Source organism: Sparus aurata, chromosome 5 (genome assembly GCF_900880675.1).
Source record: "Sparus aurata chromosome 5, fSpaAur1.1, whole genome shotgun sequence".
Lineage (NCBI taxonomy): Eukaryota > Metazoa > Chordata > Actinopteri > Spariformes > Sparidae > Sparus > Sparus aurata.
In genome coordinates, this window is record NC_044191.1 from 26,684,357 (window position 1) to 26,698,546 (window position 14,190).

General features: G+C 39.0%; 1 protein-coding gene across 1 annotated transcript; it reads right to left on the bottom strand.

The window, feature by feature from the left end:
• Positions 1-2,759: 2,759 nt before the first annotated feature.
• mrps27 (mitochondrial ribosomal protein S27) lies at positions 2,760-13,880 on the bottom strand. The gene is made up of 11 exons (XM_030415759.1): positions 13,808-13,880; positions 13,424-13,501; positions 12,228-12,298; positions 12,082-12,140; positions 11,391-11,505; positions 10,747-10,825; positions 9,182-9,297; positions 8,929-9,031; positions 8,685-8,821; positions 5,045-5,206; positions 2,760-3,246 (listed from the first exon to the last, which is right to left on the bottom strand). The coding sequence occupies exons 1-11, from the start codon at positions 13,878-13,880 to the stop codon at positions 2,998-3,000; spliced, it is 1,242 nt and encodes a 413-aa protein (XP_030271619.1). The 3' UTR covers positions 2,760-2,997.
• Positions 13,881-14,190: the final 310 nt, after the last annotated feature.

Genomic DNA, 14,190 nt, shown 5'->3' on the forward strand with positions numbered 1-14,190 from the left:
TACAGTTCAGAGCGGACAGTATGTACTAAACCTGAAAGATTAGATGAGGATGTGCTGACTTTATTATAAATTCTCTAACCTGCTGAAGTGTCTTTATTATACAAATAAGGTTTTCCGGGCAGAGATAAACAGTTTGTGCCACAGCAGCTGTTCCAGGCTCCACACTGATAAAGTCTAATGCATCCCCTTTGCTCTTGCAGACTCCTTAATATTTGCATGTCTCAAATAAACCGTGACAGAGTTTCCCCCTCAACGAAAACACGCACCGGTCTTTTAAAACACTTAAAAGCCTCTGGGCATCAGATAACCAGTGATGTACGTGCATGTTAGACTTCCTGACCCTTTTTCCTTTCATCGTGCCTCACCTGATTGACTTCATCAGCAGTGTTAGCACACCTGTCTGCTTAAACACCCGATACAACGGTAAAAAAACGCCTCCGACTTGAGTTACTTTAAAACCAGTGAGTTTAGAATGAGGACGAGAAGCTGAAACTGAAAATGATAAACGACCCACTTTTATTGCAGATTAGCACTAATTCATTCTCTGCAGCCTGTACAGGGCTGCGGCTCGATGAGTGGGAGATAAGAAAAAATAAAAGCTTGAGCCTTTTGCTCGGACTGATAAAGGAACGATAGCTGCACTTTTCTTGATAATTATACTTTAGCCACGCATATGCAGCCTCATCTCAGTGTTTAAGTGAGCGCTTGCAGGAATGCAGCAAGTGTGACTGAAGATGAAATAATCATGTGACAAACAGCACATGAGTTTTGTCTTTTTGCTGCCATAAACGATGAAGAAGATTCTAAAGTGTATATTTTTTATTTGATACTCCTCTGTGCTGTAGAGTCACATTGTGCACTATGCGACATGTTAATTCATTTAATCCATTCATCGTGAACGTGGAAGCTGTAGTTTTGTTTGACTCCTTCACTTTGCTCCCATCCAGCTGCTGTAAATACTCACTACAGCACCAAAGTTGTATTGGTCCAAAACATATACTCTGCCTTCTCCTGTTTGATTACACGTATGCTCAAAACTCCTTTTTATATGATGAAAGTATATATTCATCTGTTTTCAAGGATCTAAATCTTTAGTGGGAGAAGATGACCTTGAAGCAACTTTTTACAGAAGTCAAAATATATCGAGGTAAAGGTAAGAAAAATATGAAATAATGCCAACCATTATTCCACTTCCTTATAGGTGTGTAACATACAAATTTGCAGCCTGTTTAATTTACATATATCAACAGAGTAACTGCTAATTGCTGCTAACTGTCGTAGCTGCTTACAGTACTTCACATGGGAGCTTTGGGCCACGGCTAGGTGGTTAGCTTGCTAACTTCAGTAGATATCTCTAGACCATAACTCATAACAAAACTGTTTCTTTTGAACTTTTTAGATTGTGTTGATAATTGTAGTTAGTTGTAGACTAATTTTGCACCTTCGAGCAGGGGTGGTTCTAGGGGGGGGCCAACAGGGGCCAGTGCCCCCGTAACTCTGAGTCTGGACCCCCCTGTGGCCCCCCCCGTGGCCCCCCCCGACAGGGAGTCTGCATCAATAATACAATGACAGATTTCTTGCAATGATTTTGTTTTTAAGGGAGAGGCAGAACTAAAGTGCCTCAGCAGTTAGCTACCCAATCAAAATTGCTGAAATTGTAAACTGGCTGAATGAGGGATTTCAAGATTGACAGCTGGCAAGTCAGTGCTTTTAAACTATCTAATACAACCCTGACGGCAAAAAAAAGCTTTGGACGCTGTGTAAGACACGAATAAAAACTATTAGAAAACTATTATTTACCAACAAACTGTGTAAACCCACAACACTTACGTGAGCCTGCAAAAAAAAACTTACCGACTCAATGTCATTAGGTGGAGGAATGAACACTTCCACTTCAACACACCATATAACGAGGGAGATCTTCACAAGAGACTAAAGTGAATACTCATATTTTCTAACAGCTAAATTACATTTTTAAAGCTTTAGTGAGTCGACACTGACTCCGAGCAAAGAGCTGCTCTCAGAACAGTGGTCAGTAAGGAGCACAATGGTTCTTGTTTTAAGCATTTTTGCGCTGCTCATTCATCCCCGATTGCATACCAGGCTGGTTTCCCAAGATCACGCTCTGAATACTGAATAGCTGCAACATAATGTGGAATGAATGCATTATGTGCACTACCACAACAGCATTTTTTCCTCCAAAGATCTATTATCTTATCTTTGCACGCAGACAAAACAGCCCAGGCTTTTACTCTTGTTTGTCAGTCAACGTGTAGTCTCCGTGTATTAGTTGATGCTGCAGTCTCATGTTGATATTTTAATTTGTGACAAACAGCAAAGAGCACGTTGTTATCGGGATCTACACAGCATGAAATATGTGTTCCTCTGTCAGCGGGAGGGTTTCTGGTCATAAATATATTCCTTTCCATGCAAAAAAGTTCTCTAGATTGGTTATCAGCAAACTCCCCTGTGCAGCACCCCCTTTCAATCCCCCTGTGAGAAAACTTCCAAAGATGCTCTTGACAGGCGCGCGCACACACACACACACACACACACACACACACACACACACACACACACACACACACAGGCAGAGAGGAAAGGGAGTGGGAGGATGTGATCTTTCTCCAGCTTTCCCTACTTTCTGCTTACATGAGTTCACCCGATTGTCACGCTTAACAATTGATGTGTTAATGCGTTCCAATAAGCGTATCATTCCAGAAGCCAGAACAGAAGGCAATAAATGTTTTGACAATATATTTAGATTTGCCCGATTTAATTCATTTAAACAGAGCAACACTTTTCACACGAGCACACAATAATTAACAAATACAAAAGTAATAATGACACAAGCAGATGTTATGTTGACAATGTTGATATTTTCAAAGGTTTAGGTTTAGGTTTAAATCTCAAATTATCTCCTTAGTATACACAATTTTAATGTACATACTCAGTGGACAGTTCAGTGATCTTGTTTCAGCTCAGTCCTGACAGTCGCTACGCCTGTTGAGCTGCAGCCTTGGCGGCTAACCTCTCCTGTTTCTCCTGCTCGGCCTTCTCCCTCATCTCCTTCTCTCTCTGGATCAGCTGTCTCTTTTCGGACTCCCAGGCATCCATCCGGCTTACGTACTGCTCCAAGTCGAGTTCCTCCGCAGCTGCCAGGTTCTGCTGGGCCAGAGCGGTCACTAAAGCCTGGAAGGAGGCAGAGTCCACTTTGCCCTGAGACTCCAGCTGGCCGCTCAGTTCCTGAATAAGGAGGGAAACAAAAAGACGTTGAAGCGTCCAACAGTGACTTCATCGCTTCATGTAAATGAGTCGGGTGAAACCCTCCAAACCGGTGATCTCTTTTCAACACCTTTCAAAAACCTTCAAGCTGTTTTTAAAACACTCTTCAATCCCCAAATGAAACAGATTAATTTCAGTTCAAGTCTGTAAAAATCATTCGAGGGTAATTTCATCAAAACAATAGACTTTATCATTACCTAATCACCCCATGCCAAATGGAAAGTCAGGTACAAAAACAGTATAATCTTTGAAGCAATGAAGGAAGTAGATGGAGTTTAAAAACTATTGGGGAAAAAAAACAAAAACCAAACAAAAACATAATGGCTCCTTTGGCACAATCTAAGTCTCCATAAACCCTGAGATCCCAAATAGATTAGAAAAGTTGTTATTTACGATCGATCTCATGCACCCACTTCAGACGTGGTGCAATCTAACACTTTTCACTCAGCAGATAGAGTAAAGATTTCTGCTTTAAAAAGGGTGCAATTAAAGCCAGTTTCAAATCACTCTGGGATCTCTGGGCTGATGGAGGCTTGTATTACGCTGGTTGACTTGTCTGGAGCCATTGTTTTGTATCAATTGCTTTTCTGCTGTGAAGCGACAGAAATGTTCAGTGGACCATAAAACCGTAACCAACTGTCTGTCTGCATGGTGGCCATTTGTTTTGCTTTGAGAAGTTTGGGTGTCAAAAAGGCACAACTGAACCTGAACTGACTTATTAAAAAAAACATAACTGCTGTTCAGATCAGCATGTTTCAGACCTTCATGTCTGCTTAAGATGTGTTTGCCAAACTACGAACACATAATACATACTAGCCTGTTTAATACAGCTGTAGTTCATTTGGAACAGTAACAGACTTCACTGACCAGTCAGATACTGAAGACACTGATCAACAGGTGGTGGTAATATGTCAAGAAACACACTACGGTGCCAACAAAAGGGAGAAGGAAGAAGACAGCTTGCTAGTAAACATGCATGAAAATGGTTTTTGAGGAAGGAAATGCTCTCCACATGTTTGTAGTACCTCGAGGACATACACTTTGCATCTTGGTGAGTAACACTGAGCGTAAACAGAAACGTTTTACAGGAAATCACTGCAGAGCTAATGTGAGGAAACAGTTGGGCCGCCCCCTTAAATGTATTTATTCTACCATTTGTCAGAGAGCCATCGATGAAACCATCTCAGTCTAATCATCAACTGGTCATTTAAAAACAACCGCACGACCGCACATTAGCACAGTTCACGTGCGTGATCGCTGCTTAAGGCTACAATGTTTCGTCTCGTGATTCGACAACAATCTCACTGACGCAAACTATCATATAAAACAGACCTTTGGTTTTTAGATTGTATGTTTTCATTCTTTCCCTACTTTACTTGCAACAGATAAATTATTCAATACTTTGAGCAGCTTTTCTTAATTCATTTTTGGTCAGTGTTTTTAATGAATTAAATGTATGAATTTTTTTAAGAATCTATTAAAAAAACCTTAATATGCTGCCCACTAACCACTTTTTTCTACATGAAGACATTTACTGGGAATATGACCGTGCACTAGAATTTTCAACAACATATTCCAACAGTGAACAAATCATAACAAATCAAAATACTCCTGTACGATACACCCACTCAGATTTTACACAAACAATCCTGAGTAACAACTCGGCCATGACAGGAATCCCTTAATCATCTGCTTACCGCACTGACAAAGAAAACTGACATAAAATCTGTTATTACGATCAAAAACAAAAAACACCCACCTTGAATCTGTCAACATATTGAGGCAGCTTAGCCTGCTCAGCCTGATCGTCCTCGTCTACGGCGTCTTCTTTCTTGTCCTCCTCGCCTGCCGACTCGTCTCCAGAAGAATCCAAGTCTGAGGTGGAAGACAGCTCCTGCAGCAAGTCGCTCATGTAGTCAAGCTGGAAGATAATAAAGTGCACGTTAAAACCTAATATTTAAAAATATTAGGTTTTTTTTTAGTAGGTTAGCAATATCAATATAAAGAGCAGTTCTGAAACAGCAGAAATGGGTTTTTTTGCTGTGTGTGTATCAAATTGTTTGAGGCTGCCACTGCTGAGATGTGCAACCATTATTTTATAACCAACTGCACTTCTGTAGAGGAATCATATACCAGAGTTTTTTAAAATGATGAATAAGTCTAATAAGTGAGTTACATTATACATAATCTGTACGTGTTCAGCCAACTAAATGATCTGTATCCACGTCCATGCTCAGAATTGGTGGATCTTAAATCAGGTGTGGGTTGTGCCTAAACCGGACATAAAGCAGGACTTTCCAGATTAATGTAAACTGGCAACATTCTTTAGTAAATATAGATTGCACAGAGAAATGGCTGTAGAAAAATGACACCATCAGAGTATAGATTGGTTCCCAAGGCATTATGGCACAAAGGAAGTGCATCTGTCATCGCGCAACCAAAACAGGAAGAGGCACTGTTATCCCCGGTAGCTATCCTAAGGTGAAAGTTGAACATGTGGAATAAATTAAAGAAATAACATAAAGGAACCTTGTTGATGGAGGCAAAATAATAGAAACTGGTGGATGTTCACTCAACTGAGTTCTCCGGTTGTTGTGTGAATTATATGCTTCCCCAACCCTAATCCTAACCTCACCACTGGCATTCTTACAAGATCACTAAGTAACAGAACTTTGGAGTTTCTTTGTCAGATTGGTGTTATTACAGTCGTTTTCTTGCTTTGGACAGAAGTCAGGCCAACTCTGTGTTTGCGACAGCAGCATCAACAGTAACACCACATGGAAACACCAGGAGGAGTGAAGGTTGAACAGAATTATTTACAGAATAGCCTCAGAATTAAGATTCAGGTCACTAGAGTAAGAGAATCTATTTACAGGATGAAACAGAAATAAATGTCTGTAGTCATGTACTAAAAGAGGACCAATTGGAGAGTGGGTTTATATTTCATATTATGTTATTTATGTCTTGATTATTATGTGTTTCTGTTTCACCAAATATAAAATTATATTTGTACATGTTTGTACTTTCAAATACTGTGTAAATATGATGTGACGCCCAAATAAAACAAATACATGAAAGAAAAAAAACTCGACCTATTTTTAAAAAACTTTTCAAGAAGATCCACTTCCTTGTCTAAAGATTACAGAACAGGCATGTCATGATGAAAGAGGCTGGACACGTCACTTGACAACTCCTCTCTTAATCTTCGGAAGAGGTAAGATTAACCGTGACCTGAGGCTGCAGTCACCAGCGCCACCATTTCAGATGTAATATTTCCTCTCTGTCCTACGGTGTTATCTGCTCTGTCCACATTATTGCTGTGCGGCCGTCTGACACAGGCCGTTTAGTTACTGTTGCAGTGATTCTCATGGACATCCTCGGTGCTCCAGGCTCTTCAAAATCTCATTAGACGGGGACAAAGCTGAACTATTGAACTGGACAGCACAGGCCGGATTAGAGGCGCTGCACCCGACTGTGTCCGTGTGCATATATGTTAAAATGACAACAACATGACAGCGTGTGTCTTTCATCTCAGCAGATCAATGAAAACTGTTCATGGCACACACTCCACCTGGAGAGTAACCACAGTCTCTATCCTGTGCGTGTGTTTAATGTTGTGTTGTCAATAATTCTGCTGTGTGACTCAGTGCCATGATGAGACTGACTTTTTTGCTTTAAACATAGAATTCTATTTGAAAGAAACTTTAATCCAAATTAATCTCACTGCAGTGATTCAGCACACCGAGGAAGATGTTGGTTTGACGTCAGAAGTCTCAGTCAGGGAAGAATATCGACAAAAAAGGACAAATGAGTGCAGGGAGTGATGCTGTCTGGCACAGGTTTCATTATATTTCTTTATCTTGTGTTTGTGCGATGACTATAATGAAAACTAATTAAACTTTAAACTACTCACGTATTTTGCCTTAACGTATCATTATGAAATAAATGGTTACTGCACACTGTAATGGCTATAGAAAAAATCACCACCGGGGTTTCGATTAGTTCCCCATTAGCCTCACTTTCACTGAGCTCCTATGAAAAGTATGCTTGCTGGCAGCCTGGCAACATTTCCATTTGCTTTCACGTCTCCATTACAGACTAATTGAACAAATAATCTCCCATTTGCAGTTGCCACTCAGAGGAAAACACAGCCAAAACAAAAAGGGGAAAAGTTGTTGAAGTGGGCAAAATCAGGAACCTGCTAACCAGAAGAGCAACCGATGAAGGAGAACTTGTTTTCTCACATCAAATCGAGGAAAGTGTCACGATATTAGGTGAGTTATGAGATCAATGCAAGATCAATCAATATCTTCAATGAGCCTGAAGTACAGATTCCAGTTCAATTAAGCACAAAGACTATAACCAGGTGAAAAACTAACCAGCCTCAACTCCTGCTTAATATCTGATCATCTGAGCCAGTGCGTCAGATTATGAAGCTTTTCAATGTTTATGTCTTATCTTGCTTGTTTAATCACTGTTGGAAATTCTTGTTTATATTGTTTTATTTCTCTGTGATTCTCCTGGTCTCATTTTTGAAAATGAGAACACGATTCTGCATTTTATTATGTAAAGCACCTTGTAAGCACCTGGCTTTGAAAGGCGCTAAAGAAAAAAATGTATTAATATTGTGATTATTTTATTTTATTCTATCAAAAAGAGCCACTGGAGACTTTTGGTCCATATTTTCTATGGGTTTTTTATGATATAATCTGATTTTCTGTGATTTTCAGATATAAATAAATACAGTATATATTGTTCATTGTATATTAGTTTAGTTTATATTTTATTTTTTACCTACTCTTATTTCTTATTGTCTTCTCTCTTTCCCCTCGGGGATCAATAAAGTATTTCTGATTCTGATAATTAGGGATGCAGGTTTCATTCTCTTGATGCCAATCCCAATACTACGACTCAGATTATCTGATGATACTAAGTATTTATACTTCTCTACTGTGTCCAACTCACTGGAATCCTTTCAATGTAAGGTAACAACATGCTAGGGGTTACTTTGCTACTAAATATTGAGTTTCCAGTCCTCTGTGACTTAATAATTCAACACTGCTCCGGCTCGAAGCATTTCTACCCTTTTTCATGTCGTCTATTGATGTTTTCACCACTGTGAAATACCACCTTAATAAACCTTGATAATAAACTTATATATGTAGGCAGGACAGCTGTTTTTGATTGCATTAGATTTTATAGGTGTACCTATTAAAGCAGCCTCTATGTGTATATATTGTTTATGATAAACGTTTGACTATGCCAATACCTGGAACCCCATTATGAAGAATGGCCTTTTGAGCACTTGTACCTAGTTGTCTTTTCCGCAAAAAGACTACTTTGCTCAGCTGAAATTGTTGTATGTATGATGACCACATTCATGCACATAAAGATCTTACCGTGTCTTTGGACAACTTGACGTCACCAGACGCAGCTCTCTCCATGACAGCCAGCGCTCGCTCCAGATAACCGCGACCCCAGAAGAGAGGCATCCCTTTGAAGACGGCATGTATGCCCTTCAACATTTCCACCTTTCCTGGATGGAGAAGGAGGAGGAGGATAAATTAGACAAGCAGCCTAATGAAAGACCACTGGATGAATCAATCAAACCAAAACTGTGGGGGAAGAGACTCAAACACACACCTAGGAGAGCATTGCCGAGCAGCTGAGCGCTGAGGCCTGCAGCATTGTTTTGCATCATTCCACAGATGAGCAGCGATGCTCCCAACGCCCGCTCCTCTGACACCTGAACACAGACAGGAACAAGTGTGAGTGTAAGTAGATGACTATAGCACAGAGTCTGTCTTAATGTACTGTACTTCTAAGCACAAGTATATTCTGGTATCATTTGGTTTCTTAACACTTCATGTGTTGCTGCTGCTGCGGATTCACTCACAGTGAGTTGTGGTCTGGCTGCGAGGTAAGTGCCCAGAGCGTACAGAGACAAGATCTGTGTGGATGGAAGGTCGAACGCCTCCTGAAGCATCACCTCTTCAACCACAGCGCACGCACCTGTAGGAGGATAATAACAACAGTACAATAAATGTCTCTCCATAATTAATAGTCAGTAACTATAATTTCTTTGGAAGGTAAATTAAATACTATGAGCAAAGATTAAAGGGTTTCTTCTTCGAGATCAAGTACGTGAGCGAGAGAGCAGAAGTTCTACAACAAACCAAACGCCATTAAACTAAATCAATTAAATCCAAATTTAAAACAAATTTTAAGAAGCAAGAGTTTTAATCTGATGGAGAAGATGATGTAATTAGCGCGCCAGTCAATTTATGTGTGTTTCGTGTAAATTTGAGGAACATGAAAGTCTCTTTGTTGAAGTCCCTCTTATTAGTCCACACAGCTGTTTTCATCTCAAGAGGTTTTTTGATTCTATAAAAGAGTGAAAGCTTGGGTGACAATTAAATCACATGCTTCATGTACATCACTGCGGCTGCATTTTGTCGCATTTTGTATTTATTAACACACCAACTTTTCTACCTCAGACATTTTTTTCAGATTTCTGATGTTTTCACACAAGTTTTTTAGTTTCCTACTGATGATGTTCATCTTGAAGAACAGGACACAAAAATCTAATATTTAATTTTCAAAAATAATCCCTTAAACAGCTGGGTCGTGTAGTTATTAAAAAATTTAATGAAAGAGAAGCGCCTTCTCTGTTTTATAGCAGTGTTGGTAGTTGAGCAATCATCTCTATTGGTCTTAGTTTAGCTCTAGTGTTACAGTAAAAGATTTGAGCACTATTGTTTATATTTTGTTATTTTGATCAGGATTAAAGGCTTTGGTTCTATGGTGGTAATGTTCCTACACTGATGGTTCACAATGCCCAAATTAATGTAGAGAAAACACTTGAGATGTATTGTATTTGTCAGGGACTGTTTTCAGCTGCAGCTTTAAACAGACCTGGTTCTGCAAGTGAGAATTTACAGCAGCACAGATTGAATTACTTGAGTTTGGGCTCACTGATGTGTATTTAATAGCTGTTTAACAAAAATGTTGCTCTCTGGCATAGAGGAATTAAGATATGTCTGGTTTTAGTTAGTCAGGCAGCACTTGTCAGTACGATGATTACTTTCAGTTCATTTCTAAAAGTATTGAAACATCACTTTAGATTTCAACATGCAACTGAAAACATTGTAATGCAAACAATGTAAAATTATGCCAACTCTACCAGTTGAAAAAAAAAAACCCATGGAGTGTTTAGTCTAATCTTATTAGAGAAAAATAACCTGGCTTCCTCTTCACTCCGTCTCTTGCAAACAAGGAAATAAAATGTTTTAAATCAGATTTTGGTAATTTGACAGACAGCCTGTTCCCACACCTAGCAACAGTCAAAGTCAACAAGAATGTGTTTGGATACCTGCAGGAGTTTTATGTTGTCTCAGTCCGTCTGAACCTATTTTTTCACCTCAAATGTTTGACTGAAAACACGCTTCAGAAATTCCTTACTTTTAAAGTCTCCATCCTTAATGTAAGAATCCATTAGCAGGTTGAAGGTGAAGTTGTCTGGGAATATTCCATACTGGACCTGCACAAACATACACACACAGACACACACACTCAGGTTTTGCATCACAAGTACAGCATGAACTGTTTATCCTACATGATTTGGTAAACACAGTGTACAGCACACTGTCGATCCCAAATGCATCTCTGACATCGAGACCTCTAATCCCCCACGGACATGACAGCCATCAAAACAACAACAGATACTGACCGAGCACGCTCTGTTTTACCTCACTGTAAACACGTCAATGTTTAGCGTGCCACTCCACTTTAAAAATAATTCAATGATTGGCAGATACTACAACTCATTTAGGAGCAGTACACATGCCGGGCTGAAATTGTCAAACATGTATGACGTTGTTCATGCTGCTAACATCCGTTTCAAAATGCATCTGAGTGGTTAAGATTGGATCTGTGATCGCTCACACTGACAGATAAGTGCAGCTGACAGAGGCCTCTAATCACATTTCCTCTCTGATTATGAAGATGAGTTTCCTTTACCTTGACCAAAGAGTCTTCTAATTTTTAACTGGTGTCCAGTTTATTGTTTCAAAAATAAAATGGAGGGATAATAATCTCTTGTGTACCTTGTTCCTAAGTGTGTACAGGGCCTTCTCCTTGGCTCCATATTTGAGACACTGTCTGATCCAGCTGTGAATGGTCCAGTCCCTCAGGTACCAACAGTTCGGACTGTGACGAAACCTGGAAGGAATGAAGAAAAATGTTTTTATTTTCTTATACAGTACATCCATCACATGATGGTCTGCTTTATCAATATGCAAGATAAAATCATAGGAAAGATGGGAGGAAGAGACATGTGACCACATTTGAGTACCATGAGTATGCGGTAAACTATCAGTTGCTGAATCACAAGTAGAGCGAATAACTAAAATACAAGATTCCAGACACTTCAAAAACATTTGAATGTATCAAAAATAATGAGTAGTATTTTCAAACATCCCAAGGTGTAAAGGTAGTTTGCTTTTCATCTGTCGTGAAAATTAATGTGCCCTCAACAAGGGTGCGATTGAGAAATATACTAAATCTTGTAATCTCAAGAATGGGTGCAGATTCCAGAGGAGGGAGTAAACAGGAAAAATCTGGAGTTGCCCCGAACAAAGAAAAGCATGTGACTGAACAAAAACCAAAACAGACAAACCAAACAGACAATTCAGTCCAAGAAAAGCACGAACGTTGATACCACAGAGAACCAAGGAAGCAGCGGACATGCGACACAGAAATGAAGATGGAGAAAGAGTCAAAATGATTCCCTCTTACTTGTAAAGGTAGTACTCCGCCTGATCAATCTCCTCTCGAGATGAAATGTTGTCAACAAACTGAAACACAAACAGAAAATATAAACAGATACTGAAAACTGTCTTTCTACTGCCATTAAGGTTTGAAATAATCTTGATTCAGTTTACCCGTGACACAGTCAGAGAGCTAACTGGGAAATTCCTTTCATACGTCCTGTCCATAGCGCTGGCCAGTGCAGCTGTGGGTTAGAAAAACAAGACAAAACACATCAGTAAGACTATAAAACAGTGTAGAACAAAGCAAACTATTGAGAATGAATGTGTTTACAGTATACACCTGCCTCAGACATAACAGCGCCATTAAAAAATATTTTGATTATGGCATCAAAGGTTTCACCATCAGTTGTGATTTATTCTATATGTTTAAAACTTTAGTATGATTGATTCTTGTTAAATTACATTTAAAAATGGGGAGGTGTGTGTCATTATAGAAACACTACTGATCATTTACCGATCAGTCCACCATGATGCTGCAGTTTAACACTGCCACCCTGTGTTGAAAGAGTGCACCGACACTAATATTTGGTGCTGAACTACTGAGAACAGCTACAGTGTGTAAACTTCAATCTATACGTCTGGACGTGGATATGTTAGCAACACACAATTTATACCAGTGGTATAACAAGACTTGGATTTAAGTATCGACAAAGACACATTACCTTTTTGATAACTCACTTTGAGGAGTGAAAATCTAGACTTCATTGTGCAAATTAAATGACTAATTTCAACGGACACTTCATCAGACCTTTAGCTAAAAATATAGTATTAAAATTGTGAAATCAAGATTTAAATAACAAAAAAATATATATAAACACAAATACAAATCTGATCAGGCATTCACTGCAAACTTTTGTCAACACATTGCATTTGACATCCAGTCATAGATTATAGCACTCCAAATCCAGGGGCTTTATCCTTAAAAGTTCATACTTAAAGATTGAACTGTCTTCAGTTTGGATCCTTCAGTACCTTTCATCGATTTTCTATATCTGTTTATCTTGTGAAAGAATCTGCCGAAATGTCTATACCATGTACAGGCACATATCAGATAGACAGACATTCACACTTACGGTCATAACTATAACAAATTTAGAGTCTCCAAACCGTCTGGAAAGGATTTGTACTCATCTTCAACTCAGTTACATTTAATAAAAGTGAGGGTTAAAATGAGGAATAGTGACGACCTCTATATGGACCAGGTAGAAAAATGTGTTTCCCAAGAAAAATGTCCGAATTCCTGACTCTAGATATTAATAGCTAGATTATTCAATACATTTTTATGTGAATATTAGCATAACTCTTACCCAGGTTGTGAGGATCGTTCTGTCTTGCCTCCCACACTTTGGTATCTGTGTAAGCTGCAGAGAGGAGCCATCTTCTGGCTGTAAAGACAAACAGTCAACCAGGTCATGTAAATACATATTAACGTTTGCCTGTCGCCTGTTTACAAGCTGGTTAGTATTACTATGACACATTTAAACGACAGTAATGTGTGTTGAAATCTTGGTTATGCAGGTATGACGTTAAGAAGCTAAACTCAGTTAGCTAATAACATGAACTAGGGACATTAGCTCTCCCTCTCTAAACATTAAAACAGAACATGGAAGAGGAAGAAATAGAAGTCTAACAAAAAAATATAATCAAACTAAACTGTTATTTTCGCACGTCGACATTTAAGATGTGTTTACCTGCAAGAGACGGAGATAAACATTTAACTTTGACTGCTGCTGTCACACACCGCTTCAGCACGGAGGCTGCCATTTTCGGACGATACCATTTCTTAGCAGGAGGCGGGGGTGGTGATAAGAGGGTTATACCAAATGTGAGACTGGCAAAAGAAGCGGAAATCCTGTAGTCATGTATCTTTTTAAATTGTCTCTTTGCACATGAAGGGTTTATTTTCTAATTATTAATGAATAACGGCAAGTAAAAAATAAATAAGTAAAGTAGTTTTAATTTTAACAAAGACAAACAAACAACTTGGGCTACATCAAACACTGCAAATGTGAGAGCAAGGTGAGTCTTACAATTTAAGATAGTCAAGGTAAATTTAAGCAAATTAATCTAATAT